Source organism: Tachysurus vachellii, chromosome 17, assembly GCF_030014155.1.
Source record: "Tachysurus vachellii isolate PV-2020 chromosome 17, HZAU_Pvac_v1, whole genome shotgun sequence".
Lineage (NCBI taxonomy): Eukaryota > Metazoa > Chordata > Actinopteri > Siluriformes > Bagridae > Tachysurus > Tachysurus vachellii.
This window is the reverse complement of record NC_083476.1, coordinates 15,682,860-15,704,958: the sequence shown is the minus strand read 5'-3', so window position 1 is coordinate 15,704,958 and position 22,099 is coordinate 15,682,860. Positions and strand designations below refer to the sequence as shown.

At 36.4% G+C, this 22,099-nt stretch overlaps 2 protein-coding genes across 2 annotated transcripts; one reads left to right on the top strand and one right to left on the bottom strand.

The window, feature by feature from the left end:
- Window positions 1-2,814: 2,814 nt before the first annotated feature.
- LOC132860183 (odorant receptor 131-2-like) lies at window positions 2,815-3,777 on the bottom strand. Its single transcript, XM_060891294.1, has one exon. The coding sequence runs from the start codon at window positions 3,775-3,777 to the stop codon at window positions 2,815-2,817; it is 963 nt and encodes a 320-aa protein (XP_060747277.1).
- Window positions 3,778-8,693: 4,916 nt separating this feature from the next.
- Window positions 8,694-21,954, top strand: st14b (ST14 transmembrane serine protease matriptase b). Its single transcript, XM_060891469.1, has 19 exons — window positions 8,694-8,893; window positions 9,128-9,287; window positions 9,378-9,508; window positions 10,083-10,153; window positions 10,752-10,933; window positions 11,917-11,952; window positions 12,053-12,287; window positions 12,927-13,069; window positions 13,169-13,266; window positions 13,377-13,486; window positions 14,953-15,086; window positions 15,214-15,318; window positions 15,664-15,771; window positions 15,846-15,962; window positions 16,760-16,882; window positions 17,657-17,834; window positions 18,677-18,954; window positions 20,391-20,524; window positions 20,609-21,954. Exons 1-19 carry the CDS (start codon window positions 8,849-8,851, stop codon window positions 20,771-20,773), a joined length of 2,553 nt encoding a protein of 850 aa, XP_060747452.1. The 5' UTR covers window positions 8,694-8,848; the 3' UTR covers window positions 20,774-21,954.
- The last annotated feature ends 145 nt before the right edge of the window (window positions 21,955-22,099 follow it).

Below are 22,099 nucleotides of genomic sequence, written 5' to 3'. Positions count from 1 at the left end.
TCTCATTTATAAAGCGTGTGTACGCACAAAACGGGGCTGGAAACGTGCATACGCCAGTTTTCGCGCAAAGGTTGTGATCTATAAAAAACAAACTTGACGGGAAAATGTGCGCACCTTTAAGCAAACTTTGAGCTGTGCATACGCACATTCTGGAGACAAAGTGAATTGGCGACACAGATGGTGAGGTCGTGAACTGAAGTTAGATTGTAGAAAATACATGTGAGAAGAACGATTATTAATGACGAATTAATGACATTTAATATTCACTCCATTTCATACGTTATTTCCACATTATCATGAACATTAAATCCAACAGTGTTATTTGTGCCAATTGTTTTAGGCTATATACATCTAGTAAAATCCAAACGTAATTCAAAATGTATTAAAAATAAAATAAAAATAATAAAAATCAGCGCTACTCCATCCAGGGTGTATCCTGCCTTGATGCCCAATGACGCCTGAGGATAGGCACAGGCTCCCCGTGACCCGAGGAGGAGGGTACTACGCCTCCTCCTGCAAGGGGGCTATTCTAGAACAAGTCACTGCTTATAACTACTTGGGCATCTGGTTGGAAACTTCACTTTCTTTCTCTATTCACATATCAAAGCTGCAATCTAAGGTCAGAGCCAAGCTTGGTTTCTTTTACAGAAACCACTCTTCCTTCACCACTTCTGCCAAACTTATTCTTATTCAAATGACCATTCTACCCATGTTAGATTATGGAGACACTATTACAGGGTTCCCACTCTTTTTCAGAGATCATTTTCCAGGACTTTTCCAGGACATTTCAAATTTAGCAAAAAAAAAAGACAAGGATCACAGATTCACGGCCTAAAGTAATATGTTCTTCTCTCCAAGTCTTAAAAACAATGTACACTTTATGGCTATTACTTAACTATACTTTTAAAGACAATTTGTCATGTGAATGAAATTTCAACATTTCTAAAATAAAAAGACCGCACATATTAATACCCTTTCCTTTCTCAGACCAATGCCGTCATGCATGCTTTAGTTTGCTGTGCTTTCCCCTTGCACATGATATTCAGATTAACAAGGTTAATAAAACCTGCTTACCCGTCACCATTTGCTGAAAACATTCGAGCACTTAAACCATTCCTAGCACCTGAAACCGAAAACACAAGACAGCGTCATCAGTCACAGCAAGATTAAACAGCATAACAAAAAACCTGTCAAAACTCAGCGTCCCTGAACAAAGCGCTTTCTGTTACTAACGTTAATTGTTTCAACCAGTTGTAAACTGTTCTTTAAATGATCAAGAACATTTAAAAATAATAATTTTCCAGGACAACAAGATTTTTTCCAGGACAGTTTATGTTTTCTCTCATTTTCCATGTGTTTTCCAGGACTGGAACATTGGTCATTAATTTTCCAGGATTTCCAGGTTTTCCAGGACGCGTGGGAACCCTGTATTATATAGGGTTGCTTGCAAGTCCACCCTATCAAAACTTGATGCTCTTTACCATTCTGCTATCAGGTTTGCCATAAATACTCCTTTCAATACACACCATTGTGTTTTATATTCATCTGTAAACTGGCCCTCCCTTCACAATTCGCTGTAAAATTCACTGGTTCACCTTCATTTATGTGGCCCTTCTCGGCCCTTCTCGGCCACTTCTCGGCCACTCACCTCCTTACTTAAGTCACTTGCTGCAGCTAAAGCCTGTCACATATAACACCCAATCCTCACTTCATTTTCAATTAAGCACTAATAAAACCAACACTGCGTTTGGTCTTGCATCTTTTCAATCTGCTGCCGCTCGCGACTGGAATGCTTTGCAAAATACTCTCAAACTGGATAAATTAATTCCAATTTCATCCTTTAAAAATATTATATCATATTTGTTCACGGATATATGCAGTTGCTTCTCTACATAATTTTGTTTTAAAATGTATTTATGTAATTGTTAACCTGTATGTTTTTTTAATGTTTTGTATTTATTTTAGCTCTACTTCCCTTTCCCTAAGTGGTTATTCCACTTGTCAGGCCCCCATTGTAAATAAGAACCTGTTCTTAATGACTTGCCTGTAAAAATAAAGGTTTAAAAAAAAAAAAAAAAAGAAATTACACACAGGTGCACTCTATTTACTAATTAGGTGACTTCTGAAGGTAGTTCACGGAGTTTTCCGGTTTCACTGGAGTTTAGTTAGGGGTATCAGAGTAAATGGGGCTGAATACAAATGCACACCACACTTTTCAGATATTTACTTGTAAAAAAAATTTGGACACCATTTATAATTCTCATTCCACTTTCATAAAATCCCAATAAAATACATTTTTCTTTGTGGTTGTAATGTGTCAAATGTGAAAAAGTAACTGCCATTGCTTGACAAACAGCTTTTCTCTTTCACACAATATTTGTGGTGTTATAAAAGGTTAGAATCCATTATTATTCCATAAAGCAAATTAATTCTAACTGTTATAAAGCTAACAAACCAAATAAGTCCAATATCAATACGAGTCCTTTTAAAATTTAAATTTAATCATTTAATCTTCTAATACTGAAATAAGCAATTAAAACGTGCATAAACATCAATTAGCTCTTCAAGATTAGCCTCCTTTGCCAAAAAGTCTCTTCATGTAAATTAATCTCTGATGCTCCTTGTAGGCATATGCTAAGGCTTTAATTTATATAAAATTACATCAAAATGTAATGTATTCAGTTTAGCTTAAATAGTTGAAACAAAACCTCCAGCAGAGTCAGGATTACAAGGAAACATTACTCATCCCCGATATATTTTCCCCAACTACCATAATATGACATAAGCATACTGGCAACATCTGATTTCTTTAATTCAATGTACATTGACAGTAGATCTTCGTTTGCCTGTGGCACAGCAAAAATAGTAGATGAATAATGGTCGTACAGCTTCGTCTCTCAGTCCGTAGATGAGTGGGCTTAAGCAGCGTGGTAAGATCAGCACAAATAAATAGTTTAGATATTGCAGGTCCAAGATAAGTTTACTATTGCCAACCTTTGCTGCAGCTCGTTCTATAATGTTGTAGAGAAAAGAGGTGAGGCACAGCACCAGCTGAATGAGGTGCAGCAGCACAGTCTTGTGAGCTTTTGCAGCAGAGCCTTTATTGGATGAAATGGACCTGGCTGTGATCAATATGCTGATATAAGTGAAAAGAATGATCACAGACACTAACACAAAGTAGAATATGCTAAAAGCCTGTAAAGCTTCTGCTTGCCATTTAGTTATGAAAATCCTCTCTCGTGTACACAAAATTTGTGAGGTCAAAAATTTAGGGTCCATCACTCCAACATAAAACAAATCAATTATAAAATTTATAGAACCAATAAACCAAATGACTCCGATAGCAATATGAGTCCTTTTCTGAGTGGCTAATTCAGCATGTCTTAGAGGAAAGCAAATAGCTACATAACGCTCTAGTGACATCACAGCCAGGTTTAAAGGTGCGTTACGGAAAGTTGTAACTGAAACAAAAACTATAAAAGCACAAGTAGCCGTGACTAACTGCAGTAAGATTAGACTGAAAATGTACAGCATGGAAGTGAAGAGAAGTTGGATCGAGTCATTGATGAGCATGTTGATAAATAGGATGTAGCGTGGCGTCTCTCTAAAAATAGGCTTGCTCCAAAGAGTGAAGACCATGATGACATTAAAACAGATGAAGAATATAGACATTAGTATTGCAAAAATTACTTTCATTATTTGTCCCTCAGTCAGCACAACCTGAATTATTTGCTGTACAAACAAAATCTCTGTGCTGCTATTATAAGTACCTGACATTATATTATACAAAAAGTAACCATGCAATTTAATTTACAGATAGTACAAAATTACAAAAATAAAAGTCAAACCACTGCAAATTAACAACACGTCCCTGCAGATCAGATTTCTAATAAGAATAGATAACATTTATATATGATGAGCATTTACAGATCTCTTATATCCTTTGATGCTGAACCCCACTTTTATATATGAGATGAGATCTGAATACGAAGACCCGAGTGAACTAATGGTTATAATGGAGACCATGTGGACCACAGGGAGAGATGACGACACACTTCTGAGTGGAAACACACCTCTCTTATTTTTCTAAAAAATGTTTTTGAATTTTGACAATGTCTAATTTTAAAATATATTAAATTTTTGAATAAAAGTGTTTAGAGATAAGAAAGTTTGATTCACATGGTGTAATATAGTTGTGTCTATATTAGGAGGAGGACAGAAATATTGAGAAGCGCATACGTAAACAGAATGTACCGGGGTGTTTCATGGAACACAGATTTACTCCCTATAGCAAAAAGCATGATGGACGACTGACCATCAAACCCATACACAAGCTTTCTCTAATCAAAATGACACAATGTATGTAGCACATAATGTATAGAACGATTATGTATTCTGTAGCATTAAGATTTCCCTTCACTGGAACCAAGTGACATAACCCTGTTCCAACATTACAATCCCCAGTGAACTGAATAAGGTCTGTAAAGACATGGCGTGCCAGGTTTCCTGTTCAGAACCATGACCTCAACTCCACTGAACACTTTTAGATTGAATTGAAACACAAACTTCTTGCAAAGCTTCCTTGTCTCTCTTCATTGCCAGACCTCAATGTTGCTCATATGGCTGAAAGGGCAATAATAATAATAATTACTATTTTAATTGTTGTTGTTGTTATTGTTGTTGTTATTATTATTGTAGTTGTTGTTGTTGATATTATTATTATTGTTATTATTATTATTATTATTATTATTATTATTATTATTATTATTATTATTATAGCACAAACTGGGGACTAAATCTGGAATAAGATGTTCAATAAGTTTACATTGGCATGATTTTTCAGGTGTCTACAACCGTTTGTCCATATAGAATATGTGCATGTTTCAAAATAATACATGATAACATTAATAAACACCTTTTATGTATTGTCTACAACACTTCTAAAATACATTTTTCATTTAAGAGCAAACTACAGCCATTGTCATAAAGGAATACTTGTAAAAAAAAAAAAAAAACAATCAGGAAATCACCTATATTAGATATATTTAAATATAAAACCTGGGTTTTGCCAGTTGCTGGTCTCCTATCAAACAGAAGAGAGACTTTTGTACTTTTGTACACTCCTCAGTTCCAATCTTCATCCCTTGTGCAAGGGCAAAGTGAACAAGTGTGTGTGTGTGTGTGTGTGTGTGTGTGTGTATGTGTGTGTGTATGTGTGTCAGCTAATTTTTAACCACAGTGATCATTTTTTATCTGATATGTAACTAATAAATTAAAGACATGTGATCTTTTACATAGTCTTAAGTTCTATAGCGAGCAAGCATCAATGTAAATACAGGCTATGTCTTGAGGGACATTAGAGTACCATGTTTTGTGTAACAAGTTTCACTTTTAACATATAATTTCAGGTAGTGTAAATGTATGAAAAGAGACCTATTGCTTCCACTCATGTACAGCATTTGTGGTGTATTATATAAACTACATTATTTTAATTCCTGTTACTCATTTAAGAGAAAAATGTAGCCACTGACAGCAAAGAAACCTTAGAAAAAACAAGACATTCTTGTCAGTTGTGGATAAAAATATTTTTTAAACTTTATAAACACTTTCTGCCAGATCCCAGCGAACTAACTTGTCACCTTTAAATGATCATTATTATTTTGTCCATTACTGTGTGAAACTACTTAACATGCCTGAAACATGTTATGTCCTTTTTTATGAATCTATTACAGGTTATTTAATCAACCATGTTCCTGAACATAGTGAAAGGTGCCCAAAATTTCGGGCCTTAACTAATACCAGAAGTAGGTATGTGGTTGTGGGGATTTGTGCTCATTCAGCCACAAGAGCATTATTGAGTTTGGGACCTAATATCATCTCAAAAGGCCTGGTGAAAAGTCAACTTTCCAGATTATCCCAGTGGTGTTCACTAGTGACAAAGTCAGTTGCACTATGGACAGCAAGGTATCACGAACATGCATTTGATTTAGAGTAGCCAGTACAGTTGTGCGGACCAGCTCAAATGTCACCTGCTGCTTCAAATAATCACCCACCCGCAACATAATTTTCTCTGAATAAGATATCTGCATCCGACCTGCACCCGATCGTCACATCACAATTATAATTCTTAATTTTCATCATGATGATATGCTCAATGGATGGTTCTTTATTAACAGCACATTCGGTGCAGTTAAAGCAATCTGTGCATAAAATAATATGCTGGGGGATGTTGATTTTAAATGAACATTTATTCATTTATTGTTTATTACTCAAACAAAAGGTTCTTCTTTGGCCAGATTAATCTACATTTTATTAATAGCATAAATACAGGCTTTACTCCCTTTCAGACTAATTGGATTGTCACCATTCTGTCAACTTCCAGAACAGGCGAACGCATATATACAAACACAATGGCTGAATATCGGCTATTAGCCCCATCTTTTCAAAATACAATTTGGGATATTTGGGAAATTTCCAAAAAAAAAAAGTAAAGTAACAATTAAGTAACAATTAAGCACATTTTTTCCCAGTAACAAATTTTTTTTCCATTACAATTAGAAATAATTCTGGGGTCAGAGTGAAGGTCCTCACCCAACAGTGTCCTTTTGGGATTTGAACTTTCCAGTTTACTAGTGCAAACTGTCAAGTTAAAGTAGCAACATTAAGAAAGCACTGATGGCTAGGCCAAAGCTCATGGGTATAGTACATCAACAATCTCTGAAATCCAAGCACTTCCCTTGTGCCTCATTACTATGTTCATGAATTATTTATACATGAACTGTCTATCATGTTTGTTATCCTGTCATAGTTATGAAAAACACACTGTCTCCTGGGCCATAAACTAGGGTGTATTAAGACCCTGAGGACAGGAACTTGGGAACTAAAGAGCAATAACTTTAAGTTTAATTACTGTACACAGACACTTCAAATTTTTAAACAAGCAAAATCCTTGAAATTCAATGTCCTGATCATGAATATTAAATATGACACAAGTTTGACACAAAAGTGAGACCAAATCCCATGCAACACTTAGGCATGGACTACTTTTCTGTTCTATGCTACTCCTTTGAAGATTCATAAGTTTGAAAGAGCACGATGGCTCCAGTCTCCAGTGCATCATCATTGTCTTCCCTTAGAGGACTCTTGTTTTTCAGCTGCATGATGCAGTTTCCATAAATTGCTGTAAGAGTGTTTATGAATAATTAATGCATTAATGATTATGCTTTGGGGTGTTTTAAAAAGCTCTCTGATGTATTTCACTCACCTACTCAAAAACAAAAAATATTTACACTACAGAAGTGTGTCATTAGTCATCACCCAAGAGTATCAAACTAGAGAGGAATGGTACATGGTAGAGGCCTAAAATTCTAGCTACTCCTTGTTAAAGGTAAAAGTTTGTGGGGTTAGAGGTGGGCAAAGTCAACAATAGTATATGGCCTTTAGCTCTTTATGTATGTATGTTATTGAACAGAAGCCTAGTTGATAAAGCCAAGTCTGAATATATTAATATTCATCATTCATCAATTATTCTTGTTAATCAGTTTATTTGTGCATATGGAAAAGCCTAGTGTTAGTCCTCATTTTATATCTTTGGTAGCTCCTGTTCTTAAGGGCGGTGGATGTCCTACAGCTGGCAGAATAATGGGAAATGGCCAGACAAATGAATTGTAAAAAAGAAAAGGAAAACTTTTCTGAAAACTATGTGCTCATTTCTGACATTTAACTGGGTTTCAAAGAAAGGACAGGGTTAATGAACATTCAGCCAATATTTTAAACTAAACAAGAATAGTGACTTTATTCTTGTGCGTTTCTCTGTTTTTATACTGATGTCATGGTGTATAAAAAGTAATCAATACTGCTGTGCTTGATACATTTGCACCAGAACCTCAGAGTCAGTGTAGTGCTGAGCTAAGCTGATTCCTTAGCACTGATGGGAGTAGAGGAGGTAGAGGATGGCTGATCATTTGTGCATAACAACAGATGGGTGATCAGTAACGGAATACTTATGATGTGCATCAATGTGACAGGATAAATTCGACAACTCAGTGTACACTATTATGGGTTTGTTTCGCAACAATAATTCTAGATACATTACGCAGCAATTTAGAACTTGGTCCCTGTCTCACTGCATACAAGCATTCAGTGTTCATAGACTCTGATTATCTCTTGTTCATCTCAAATAGTTCTTCACAAACACGTGTTATTCTCTTATGCAACTTTTCCAGTATTTCATCCTAAGTAGAATTAAGACCAGTGTCAGTTAAAGTGATGAAAAGGTGTTAAGCGCCCTCTAGTGGCGTTAAATAACATTGCGTTTAATATTGTAAACCCTGATACAAATACTACAGTAATACTACTATATTCTAATATAATGTAACCTGTATTAGACATCGGAAGAAATGTTGGTATTGGCCTCTAGTTCTATTGATTTCTGTCTGGATGGTTTGAGTGATGAAGTGAGTCTATAGACTGCAGTCTATAGCAGAGTTGTGCACTGGGACTATCTTCATAAACGTATAGATGTAATTCCTGATCAGGGTTGTTGTTGTGGTGAAATAATACCATGGTCTGTTTGTGAGTTATATGAATGTATTTAGACATGCTTAATGTTGCTCCGCCTTTACACTGCTGAACAGGTTCATTAGGTTCATTAGAAATCAGCTACACACCTTTACACTGCTGAACAGGTTCAATAGAAAGCAGCTACACACCTTTACTCTGTTGGACAGGTTCATTACAGAACATAAGGGAAATTGTTGTAGATTTGATCTAACCAGAACCATTGTTTTACTTGATTTTATGGTTCTTTGGCTTCAACCTTCAAAGTTTTCTGCATCCAGTGAATACTATGGAGTCTCTCGGGAATGGAACTAAAGACAGCCTGAAATCCCCGGTATGTTTTACAGCAAATTAATTTCATGCTAAAATTACCACATTGTCATGACAATAACTAGACCCTCTTTCTATACTCAGCAGTTGTCAGTTAAAAAATAATCATTTTGCAGTAATAATAATTACAATAAATAACATTATCAATACGAAATGCACAGGTGTTTTGCTGTTTTACATGTTCAATTTGTACAATGCATTGTTTTTTGTTTGTTTATTTATTACATTTTCTTTATAGGATGACCTCTTGGACCCATCAGCGCAATTTCTCCCTACATCTGATGCTAAGAAGGTAAAGAAGAAGAGATTAACTGTGAGAATTGTCTTAGTAATCATCCTGATCATACTGGCAGCAGTGGCTGCACTGTTAACAGGTGTACTCGTGTGGAACTTCCATTGTGAGTATTCACTCTAGACAATTTGCAGATCCACATAGAATCACTGGCTGAATTGTATTTTTCTAAAGTTTGCTTTTCTGTCTCATACAGTGAGAACCGATGTAAGAATTAAGAAGGTCTTTGCTGGTTCTCTGACAGTCTCCAATCTGAGATTTATAGACCCATATGAGGATGGCAACAGTGCTCATTTTAATGATCTGGCCTCTGACCTCTCCAAACAAGTGAGTCATGTTCATCCTAATCACTTCAATTTATTATTTTAGCACCTCCCATACTCCGAAACTTATTCATTTCGATATGCTACCGATTTCAGATTGCTGATATCCTTTTTTTTTTTACCTTTACAGTATTTATAAGATTTTATCCAAGGTGACTTCCAGAAGTACTTTATAGTCATTATAATAAAAAAACATACCTTTATCCTCACGCTAGTACAGATTGGTGAGGGTCTATATAAGAATCAAGTTAGGCTCTTTATCATGGAGGAGTTGCTATATCAAGTTAGAGTTGTAACAAAAACAGTTTTGACTGCTTTATCTTTGGGGTTATGGTAACCTCAGAGCCTCTCCTGAGAACACTGGGATGAGGCGAGAATATACTCTAAAAGGTAGGAAGAGGAAAGTTGCGAGGATAAAGGGCAGACATGTGAAACTTAGTTTAGTGTCTGTGCATTTTACTAACCACTAACCCAGTCTCACTCCAGGATCCATGAGTTGTGAAGGTATGTTATACTGTAATACCCACAGCATATCCATCCTGTACTTATATCTTCTAAGCTATATTTATGTCTTTCAGATGAAAAAAATGTACAGCAATGTGCCATTACTCTTCAAATATTATGTCAGCTCCAGTGTTAAAGCATTCAGGTATGAAAATATACACCGTTACTTCATTTTGGAACTTTTAACTTTTATATAAATTATTAGCAATTCTGATATGAAGAAACATCATGTCTTTAACTGGACTGATTTGTAAAAGATTTAAACAGACAGTCTGTAATAAAAATGCAGCTTGTAATGTTGAAATGCTTTCCAAGACTGTGATAGTCATATAATTTCACCTTTCAGTTCAGGCTTGTTTCTTTCCTTCTGATCCAGACATTAGTTTTGCAATATCTTGTTTGCTTTTTTAAACCAGTCCTGTAAATCTACATATTACATGTAGTCCATGTATTTCACTGATTGAGTGGAAAAAAAGGAAAATGTATATAAAATTTTCAACTGAAGTAGCTTTTAAGGATTAACGTGGGGCAATCTGTCAACGGTCTGGCAGACGGAAGCAAACAATGTATTTGTCATGATGAAATTCAGTGACACTGTTCAGACAGTTAAAGATTAAAAACTTTTGTGAAACTAAAAGCAGTTTGTGGATCAAAAAATGTGTCAATACAAGTGGTTTTCGGATTTTTGTACTTAAAAAACATTGAAATTCAGAATAATAGCAAAATGTTACTCTCCTGTTCAGTGAATCCAGTGATGGCATGGTTATAGCCTACTACATATCTGAGTTCGGTGTGCCAGAGGCTCAGGTATCTGCTGTGGATGAAGCCATTGAGTCGTTCTTGCGTACCATGGGGCCAGGACAAACACGGAGGCTGTCACTCAAGCCAACCAACGATCTGCTTATTAACAATATGATGTCTGCAGGTAACTAAAACTGGTATTGATAATATTTAATTTACTTTTATTCTTTTTTTATATGTGTGGTATCCATGGAAACCTTTCACATGGTCAGATCTTGACATGTTCTTACACACACTTGCACACACCACATCCCACACACTCTCTTCTTGTTGCAATACGCTACAGACATTTGTGTTTAAGATCCAAAGATGAATATTAAACAATAGATCAAAATTGTTTTGTCCCAGTACATTTGGAGGGGAACACAACATTTTTCAAATTCTGGTTAACAAATATGAGAGAAAATGTATTTTAAGAAGGGGGGCATGGTGGCTTAGTGGTTAGCACGTTCGCCTCACACCTCCAGGGTTGGGGGTTCGATTCCCGCCTCCGCCTTGTGTGTGTGGAGTTTGCATGTTCTCCCCGTGCCTCAGGGGTTTCCTCCGGGTACTCCGGTTTCCTCCCCGGTCCAAAGACATGCATGGTAGGTTCATTGGCATCTCTGGAAAATTGTCCGTAGTGTGTGATTGCGTGAGTGAATGAGAGTGTGTGTGTGCGTGCCCTGCGATGGGTTGGCACGCCATCCAGGGTGTATCCTGCCTTGATGCCCGATGACGCCTGAGATAGGCACAGGCTCCCCGTGACCCGAGGTAGTTCGGATAAGCGGTAGAAGATGAATGAATGAATGAATGTATTTTAAGATTCTTTCCTATTCTAATGATAGATGCCACACATACCTTTATATTCATGACCCAATCCATACATACTAAAACAACATTAATAATTATTTCAATAAGTTTCAAATTGGAAATGAGTTATTACTTCTTATTCATGGTCCCAAGTTTTTGTCTTCTTTGACTGTTTTATTTTTATTATTTTTAGAGACCACAGCACATAAGTTCCTTTCTTAAATGATTACATTTGTGGTTGAATGCTATGTATAAAAAATACTCTGACCTAAGAAATTTGTGTTGTTTTTATTAAATGGGTTGAACCCATTGTCACAGCTGTTGATCCTCGCTTGGTTAATTCAACTTTGAAAGGTAATATACTGCACCTCAGCTTTTTATTTTCCCTTTTTTACATTGACAATTTTTCCTCTATATAATTTAAGGTATCTTCCAATCTTGTTACTAATGTCAGGTCACCACAAGAAATCCCACCACTCTCGTGCGGGTGAGACGGACATCATCCAGTCTCCAGGCTTTCCTGACTCTCCCTACTCCTCTAACACCTACGCCGAGTGGCAGCTCCGTGCCGACCCCAACCACAGGCTTCGGCTGGAGTTTACAGTGGTAGACCTGGAGAATGACTGCCGCAATGATTTCATTAGAGTGTATGATTCTCTTATCCCCAGTGAGAGTCATGTCATGGCAGAGTAAGTGCTCAATCAGTGAAATATTAAAAAAAATTAAAACAGAGAATCAGGATTTTCTGATGAACTGATGATCAGATTTCAGTTCGTCTGATGAACTAAAAACGTTTTTGTTTTCCCCCCAGATAATGGTGCAGTTTCTCATTTTTAGCTCATTTTGCTGCTTGCTAAGTTCATTTTAAAGTATTAGAATTTCCCAAATTGAACATACCCTCTATGTTGAAGCAACAAATCCTTGTTTCTGGCCCAAAAAAATATAAATAGAAACATTAAATATAAAAAAACTAGTCAAATTTAGTACAAAGAAATAATGGAAAATACAGGTTTTTACATGGTGTTATTTTTACTTGTAAAACTTAACACTTTTTACCAGTACAGTGGAACTGACTCAAATATTTTCAGTCATAATACAACAAATAATTTATTTAATCACCACAAATCTGACAATAAATTAGTCAGGAATCTAAAATTCAAATTATAGATTCTTATGAAGGACAGTAATTACCTCTAGTATTGTAGGTCAAAACAGAAATATTTGAATATTTTGAATGTTTGCTTATGACTATGCATAATTTAGTAATTATAATAGATGTTATAATTCTGTGAAATGTCACGGTGACCAATCATTACATTTACATACAGGAAATGTGGAACCTCCACACTCGGCGAGCAGCTGGTTTTCCTGTCTTCTGGAAATGTCATGTTAGTTACTCTGGTTACAAATGAAGAAAATAATTTCCCAGGTTTCAGAGCAAAATACTCTCAAGTGCCTGCAGAAATCCAAGGTACAGTTACAAGGAGATGTTAAAGAAAGAACTTTTGAGAGCCTTTATATTATATTCTTCATCCTAACAATGAAAAAACTCTCTTGTCTCACCTTTCAGCATGTGGTGGGAAACTAACCGGGATGAAAGGCACCTTTACGTCTCCTGGCTTTCCATCCAGTTATCCTCCTCAGGCCCAGTGTGTTTGGAACATTAAAGTAACAAAACTAAATCTTTAATGGGGCATGACATTTATTGCTGGGTTACTGAATAGCATAAATTTTTAGTTGCTTTGTTTTTATTTTTTTATCTGTATGTCCCATCTCAGGTTCCAGAGGGAAAACACATCATAATAAATTTCAACAAGTTTTCACTGACTGATCCAGGACAGAGCCCAGACAACTGTACTAAGGATTACCTGGAGGTCAATGGCAACAGGTTAGATCTTTATGGAAAGCAATGTTATTTTATATAGGTTAAGTGATTAAATGAGTGAGTCAGTGAGTGAGTGAGTGAGTGAGTGAGTGAATGTGAATGAGTGTGTGTGAGTGAGCAAGTGAATGTGTGTGAGTGAGTGAATGTGAATGAGTGCGTGTGAGTGAGCAAGTGAATGTGTGTGAGTGAGTGAGGGCGTGAATGTGAGTGAGTGAGTGAGTGAGTGAGTGAGTGAGTGAGTGAGTGCGCGTGAGTGAGCGAGTGAATGTGTGTGAGTGAGTGAGTGAGTGAGTGAAGGTGTGTGTGAGTGTGAGTGAGTGAGTGAGTGAGTGAGTGTGAGTGAGTGTGTGTGGGGGGGTTGTGTGTGTGTGTGAGTGAGTGAGTGAGTGTGAGTGAGTGAGTGAGTGAGTGTGAGTGAGTGTGTGTGTGTGGGGGGGGGTTGTGTGTGTGTGTGTGAGTGAGTGAGTGAGTGAGTGTGAGTGAGTGAGTGAGTGAATGAGTGAGTGAGTGAGAGAGTGTGAGTGAGTGTGTGTGGGGGGGGGGTTGTGTGTGTGAGTGAGTGAGTGTGAGTGAGTGAGTGAGTGAGTGAGTGAGTGATTGTGAGTGAGTGTGTGTGTGTGGGGGGGTGTTTGTGAGTGTGTTTGTGAGTGAGATTACAAACTGACTGCGTTAGTTAACATGAACAAACAGGAACTTCAGCATAAATAAACATAAGAAATGTCAACAAAGTTAAAAAGAAGGTACATGATAAGGTTGTATAATGTTCTTCTTAATCCACAGTCAACTCTAAGAATTTGAATTTATACATAAACAATAGCTGTTGTGGAATGTCTGTGAAACCAGTTTCCACTGTTATGGCTTACTGTACATTATGGCAACCAAAAATAGTTGTTCCCTCACTGGCAGTAAAGCAGATAAATACAGCTTGTCATGTTACAGAGTAATCACTAAATGGAAAGGTACGTGCCCAAATGATTTCAGTATTAAACCTTCAGCTTGATGTTATAAAGCCTACTCACAGAAAACACCTGACAGAAAACTCAATGTATGCAAATTACAGAAATGTTTAAGAGTTACAAGGCTTTGTGTAAGTTGTTTCTGGAATGAGTGCATCGATATAAAATGTCAGAGAAAATGTTACAGAAAGTTCATCAACACCTTCTGACCAATCAGACTGGAGAATTCAATAGTGCTGTAGTATAAATTAAAATAAATTTAGATAAATTAGAAAAACATAAATTACAGCATTTTCCTATTACTAAATGCCTAAAAAGTGAAGATGCATATAATACTGTACATGTTAATGCAGGTGTTATTATTTGTTACATTTATGGTTAATGCTCCTTACTGTGTATTAATGCTGAAGTTCATATAAACACATTAACAAAGTATTTTTTCAAGTGAATAGAATGGCATAAACATCACCACACAATTCTGCTGAATAATATATTTCATTTCTTTTCTTTAAGGATGTGTGGAGAAAAATTTGAAATCATACCCCTCGTCATCAAGACAGATAAGGCAGATATAAAATTCTTCTCTGACATGTCTTATGTAGACAAGGGCTTCTCTGCAGAGTTTGAAGCCTTCATACCCTTCGATCGTATGTTTACTGCTTTTACCATCTGTGTTGTTGAAATGGCATTTAATAATAGGCATGAAAATTAACATCTGAACATATTAATGTAATAGTTGTAATGGTATAAACATGCTTGTCTTTTAACGTGCAGGTTGTTCTGAAAAATTCCACTGTGAAAATGATGCCTGCGTTTCTCCGAAGCTTCGGTGTGATGGCTATGATGACTGTGGAGACATGAGTGACGAGAAGAACTGCGGTCCGTTCAGATCCATCTCTTTTACATTTAAGGAAACATTGAGCCAAAAAATGTGATTTTCATGATCAGCCAAGACATATTTGGTATCTAAAGTTCTTCTTCTGTAACACATGAGCTATGAGGCTAATGTTTGAACAATGTATTATAGCTACAAGTTAAACACTTAATCAAACATTTGACCAATGCTATACTTCACAGAGACAAACCATGAGTTAAGGAAGAACGTGACCTGCTTTAAAATTACTCATGATTTTTCAAGGCTGAAATTCTTGATTTGTTTCTTAAGGGAAATGTAAGATACAGCTTTCCCAATAAATCACCTGAGATCTCCTTTTACTTGTGTAGTCTGTGATGAGTCTCAAATCAGATGTAAGAACGGCGTCTGCAAACCCAAATACTGGCACTGTGACGGTGTTAATGACTGTGGTGACAATACAGATGAGGAGAACTGTGGTATGGAACGTTAATTATACACAATTCCATACAGTTTGGTGAGAGTTTATAGTAAACATTTGTCCTGTCTGCAGGTTACTGTAAAGCTGGGGAAGAGGCCTGTCGAAATGGCCGCTGTATCTCAGAGCAGAAGAAGTGTGATGGCCATAATGACTGTGAGGATGGTACAGATGAATCCATGTGCACTAAATGTGAGTCATCCAACACAACCATAAGCACTTTTACTATTTTGAGGGTTTTTTTTTCTGGACAATTCAGAAACATTTAGAAAAGTGTCCTGTATCTGGCACTAGATGTAACATCATTGTTATTTGTGGATGATGCTGTTTTTTTTAAACCATCTGAAAGTGCATGTGCAATAGAAAGGCACCAGTTTGTCAAGTGTGCCCTCTTTTATCAATTACTGTATAGATTGGTAGAAATGATGAAAAATTGTCTGTTGCATTGACAGTCTATGCATGGTTTATGTTCTATCAGAGCAGCTTATTCAAATATGAAACAATATGGGTTGCATGTGTGATGTGGTAGCTCAGTGGTTAAGATGTTAGACTACTGCACAAAAGGTTATAGGTTTGAATCCCAGGTCCATCGAGCTGTCACTGCTGGGTCCCTGAGCAAAACACCTCAATTGTGTTGAAATAAAACTTAATCACTCTGGGTAAGAATGTTGTAAATGTTAACAACAAAACATAAGTGTGTTTTTCTGGTCTAGTCAATTAAAGGTGCCAAGAAAGGTTTTTTAGGGTCATGACCAATTTTATTGGTGCCACAGAGAACTAAAATGTCTTTTGCAGGCTAAATAATTCAGTTTATTGTTGCCAAAAGTGAATTATGAAATAAAAGGTTCAGAAATAGTAAAATAGCTGACCTTTATTTTAAAGACAATGTGAATATCTATTCTGTCTGAAGCTTACATGTCTGGAGTACAGTATTTAGTGTGTACAGGTAGAATATAAGGAGCTGGTTTGACCTGTTCTCTTATGTTTAGCTATAGTCCTCACTTGCTCCGAGTTTACCTTCAAGTGTAAGAACAACATGTGCATCAGCAAGCAGAACCCAGAATGTGATGGGCACATAGATTGTGAGGATGGTTCAGATGAAGAAGGCTGTGGTAAGCTTATTGTCATCACATTATTAAGCTACTTAAATAAATCACAAATACCCCAGTGTCACCTGCATTTGTAGTCAATGATAGGTGAAATTTATTGTTTTTACATATATAAAAATGTAAAGCCAACAAATAACCTCTCAACTACTGTAACTAACACTGATACTAGAACTAGGAATTCTTTAGAAAGCACACTGGCTGGTAAAGCAAATAAATTATAGGCACAATCACACATAATGTCTATTTATATATATGTATATAATTCTGTATGCACTTCTGTATCTATGTTAATCAGATACATGTGTCCTTTCAGTCTCAAAAGTATATGTCTGGTATTGTGTAACTTCAGAGAAAATGATTTTTTTATTACATTTATTGTTTTAGTAGTCGGGTCCTGTTATAAATTACATCATAGCAGCTTTAAACTGCCATTTCCTGGCAAGTTTCTTGCTATTAAAAGGTAAAAACGCAGCTTGTCGTGTTACAGAGAAAAGCTCTGGAGAAAAGTCCTTTGTCCAGCAGTCTGCTGACTGTAATAAAGCACTAACATGGCAGACTATATATATGTACAATGAACATAAACACACCAAAAGCAATGCTGTCAGAGCTGCTGTTACAGAAAATAAATCAGCAGCAATCAATCAATCAGAATCCAAAATTTAACGGGACACAAAACCAAATATCATGGATATCTATGGATACTGCTTTGTTCATGCCAAGTAATACATTTCTCTATGTGCTCTGAATACTTGTGTGTTTGTGATGATTTCTCTGTAGAATGTGGTATGAGGCCATACCAGTCCTCTCAGATTGTGGGTGGTGAGGCGGCCAGGGAAGGCAGTTGGCCGTGGCAGGTTAGTCTTCACCTGCAGGGCAGAGCTCATGTGTGTGGAGCCTCGTTAATCAGCAACCTTTGGCTCATCACAGCTGCACACTGTATACAAGAGACCGACCGGTTTGTATATACCATTGTGCATGTTGTACTGATTTTATTTTATCTTACTGATTTAATGTTGTAGCTGAAACACCCTATTAAGATGAGTGCCCTGTTTTTAGAAGCGTTCTTCAGAGGCGTTTTTTAGAGGCGTTGTAATTAATGTGGAATTACTTAGCAGTAGCATAAGGGTTTAAGGCTCTGGGTTGTTGATTGGAAACTCAGGGTTCAAGCCCCGGCACAGCCAAGCTACATACCCAAGCGCCATGATACATGTTGGGCCATAGAGCAAGACCCTTAACCCTCACTTCTCCAGGGGTGCTGTATCATGGTGGACCCTGTGCTCTGGCCCAAAGTTGAGATATGTGAAGAAAGAATTTCACTTTGCTGTAATGTATATGTGACCAAATTAAGGCATCAGAGTGTTCAAAAGAGTGACCTCCTCATTAGAAGGTTCAAATGCCAAGATGCCACTTCTAAATCCTTAAACTCCTCCTTCTGTGTTTATGTTATGACTTATCACAGATGATGAAAACCCTACTCTCTTTATTCTCTCTCTCTAAGTTTATAAGACAAAAAATGCTACTTGACAGTTGCCTCGATAAGTGCTGACACTGGAGACTCCTTACAAAAAAGCTAAACAAACATTTCATAATGAAAAAACTCATACATAATACTCATAACATAATTTCACACATTCCAAATTATTCATTCCAAATAAACAAACATTAAAAATGTTTCATTTTGAATAAAATGAAACATTTTTAATGTTTGTTTATTTGGAGCATCTATTATACAAGTCACTGTATGTGTGCTATAGAAACATTACACACATTACACTGACACTCTGTGCATCTGAGCAGATATTCTTGGCCAGAAGAATGGGATGTCTATCTGGGGCTGCACAGTCAGAGTGAGACCAACACAGCCAACACAGTACAGAAGGGTGTAAAGCAAATCATCTGTCATCCTGAGTACAACCCCCCTCAGCACAATAATGACATCGCTCTGATGGAGCTGGACAGCCCTGTGACCCTCAGCCAGTATATTTGGCCTATCTGCCTACCTTCAGCAACACAAGTGTTACCTACAGGCCAGTCTGTGTGGATCACAGGTTGGGGCAAAACCAAAGAGGAAGGACGTAAGTATGAAAGCATTTTACTTGTCTTTTTTAAATAACTATAATAATGTGAAAGATTGTATACATGCAGTGGAGCAAACAGAGTTTAGTTCTTATTAACCAGGGAATATTTTAGTCGAATTTCATCAAATGGACATTATGCATTTTCTGCACCCACTAGCATTGACCACCCGAGATTTATTTCCATGATTATTCAGGATTATTGTAATATTTGAACCTTTTATTATGCCAGTAACATATGTGTACCATAAGTGGCAAAAGGAATATTTCTCACTCTGACCTAGTAGGAAGAGTCACCACACCTTTTCCAAAAAAAAAAGTCACGTCTGCTGTAGCGTTCAGCTTCGAATGATACTTAAACTTGTAAACATGATTGGGCATATTACAGGAAAATAAGCCAGGCCTGGGCGGTGTGATACAGACTGTCATTATGTAAAGGAGCTGTGTTTATACATGACACATTTTGCATGTGCAAAAGTGGAAGTGTTGAACATTGCTATCTCTGGAGGATTACATGTGGCAGCGTCTAGATGGCACGTAAAAGCCAAATGATTGCTTTCCATCAGATTTCAAAGTCAAATTAGCAACCTGTGTCTCTCTTAAAACTTTCCGCTGTTGTTATGATTGTTGCATTGACTTGCGTCTCAAATTGTATTGTATTGTTTTGTCTTGATGTGTCACGTCACTCTGTACTAATTTTAAAAAATACAGCAGACATGTATGTAGAACTTTACTGAATTTTCAGTAATCGCTTTATCCTGGTCATGGTTGCAGTGAATCCTGTGGATACTGAGTATGTAGTGGAAATACATCATGGACGGAGACACAAGTACATCAAAATTACACTTAAGGGCAAATCTGGCATTTTTTGGGGTGGGTGGGAGGAAACTAGAAAAAAAAACCCAGAGGAAACATCAATCTTTGCAAAAAGAAAACAATTCAGTACATCAGGCAAAATAAAAAACAAAATAGTCAGGAAAAAACAACTAAGCCTCTCCCTCTGCAGAGCTTATCTGAAAAAGGGAGTGATAAACAAGTTTATCAAGATAAACGCATGAGGTATTAAAGGAATTCTAAGGCGCCAAAGCTTATTAGAGCATACTAATAAAGTTGGAAGTAGTTATAAAGGCAAATGTTTGGCATATAGGTTTTCACATTTCAAAAAGAAGATGCAAAATTTTTAAATTAATATAAATTTTTGGTAATATAACTATTAAGATCTAATATATTATTGTAATTATTAAAGCTAACACACTAAATATCCTATCAATTAAATGTATTTAATTTTGTTCTATGATTAACCAACATTTTGCACTCAACTCTGTTTACTATAACTTTTCTTCTCCACAGCTGTGTTTGCTCACTGTACACACTTGCATAACATTTTAAGATTGTTCTTCAAATAAATTTGAACTTTGTGTTTGTTCTTGGCTCAGAATTGGCAACAGTGCTGCAGGAAGCAGAGGTGCGTATCATCAACGAAACAGTTTGCAGTCAGCTGATAGAAAATGAGCTCACACCTCAGATGATCTGTGCAGGAATTCTGACAGGAGGAGTGGATGCCTGTCAGGTAGTAAAAAAAAAAAAAAAAGTTCTCTCTTACTGCTTTTTCTTTGTGCATTAAATCTGTAAGCATTTCTGTCTCTACCCCCAGGGTGACTCAGGTGGGCCCATGTCCTTTGTAGACCCGATAAGTGGACGTTCGTTTCTTGTTGGGGTCGTGAGCTGGGGTGAAGGCTGTGGTCGAAAGGGGAAGCCTGGCATTTACACACGGGTCACCAAGTACCGCAGCTGGATCCGAGAGGAGAGTGGGGTATAAAATGCACATTTGTTGAGTGTGCCCACTCTGAAGGACACTAGATCAGTCCCTCCTGACCCCATAGAAAGCGTCCCATAAACTACATATCTAAACTTATGCTCATATCTATAAGATAAAAATAAAAAACAACTTCGAGTTAAACTCCACTTTTTCTAATGCACCCTCTCATGTTTTTTTGGCAGACAGTTAAATTCCCCTTTGAAGTAGTAACAGGTCACAATCAAACAGGTCTTATTCATTTTTTTCCTGTCTGTTGTCTGATTTGAATTGCAAAAGGCCAGTTTTAAAAGTATTCAACCCTCAGGTGTTATTACCTATGTTATGCTATTTAACATTTTTCAGGTGATATATACTGTATACACACTATAGCTATATATGTATGTAACTATGTATGTATGTATAGATTTTTATAGATCCTGCATATTGCTTTTTGTTTGGTTTATTGGTTTATTGTTTAATACATCAGTATATTATTTAAAAATGAATTATGTTTTCAGGAATTGTGTTATAACTGGTGCTGATTGTAAAATGTCTTAAAGTGTCATAAAATGTTATATCGATGTGTAGATATGAAATATGAATATATAAATATGAAAAGTAATAAGAATATTATAAAGAAGGGTAAATTCCTGTATTATGTGTATTTCTGTTCATTTCGATCTTTGTCACTAAACAGACTTGTTATTCATTAGTAATTTTGGTATGCATTTTCTTTGGTGGAGAAAAATGTCATTAAAAAAAAAATAAAAAAAATTACAGATTTGTAAAGTCTCCTACTGGTTTAAACTGAGATGTTTAATGTTTTAAATTGCAAACCACATAGAGTTTTGTGGTCTATTATGCATTTAATGGTGTCTAATGGCAAACCAAGTGGACTTTTTTTTTAAACTTATATTAGCAATGATGCTGTATTTCTGTGTTTAAAAAGAGACAATAATTCACATATATACATATACAGATTGTTATGCTGGATAAAGAATGAGTGGACACTAAAACCATTGGTTTCTGGTGATAAATGGTTGATGGATTCAGTAAACCCAGAGACTTTTGTTATATATAAACATGGAAAATGTACAGTAAGTTTGATTATTACTAAGATGTACAGACTCCACTTGCATTCCCACAATGTGCATTTCTATTATATACGTATAATAATAAATGTATATATTCATCTTTTCGTACTTCTTTGTACGTGCTGTTCTTGTTTTTATTTGCACTTAATAGCTTTGATTTATTAGATATTAGACATATTTTCTGTATTAGAACCAGAGATGGGGACTCGAGTCATATGACTTGACTCGAGTCGGACTTAAGTCGCAAATTTGA

What these genes read in the sequence shown, in the direction of transcription:
- LOC132860183 (XM_060891294.1), bottom strand. Translation starts at nt 3,777, where the DNA reads ATGTCAGGTACTTATAATAGCAGCACAGAGATTTTGTTTGTACAGCAA.
- st14b (XM_060891469.1), top strand. Translation starts at nt 8,849, where the DNA reads ATGGAGTCTCTCGGGAATGGAACTAAAGACAGCCTGAAATCCCCG. An exon ending in GGTTAATTCAACTTTGAAAG is followed by an intron (nt 11,953 to 12,052) that starts GTAATATACTGC and finishes TACTAATGTCAG; the next exon opens with GTCACCACAAGAAATCCCAC. An exon ending in TGTATACAAGAGACCGACCG is followed by an intron (nt 17,835 to 18,676) that starts GTTTGTATATAC and finishes GCATCTGAGCAG; the next exon opens with ATATTCTTGGCCAGAAGAAT.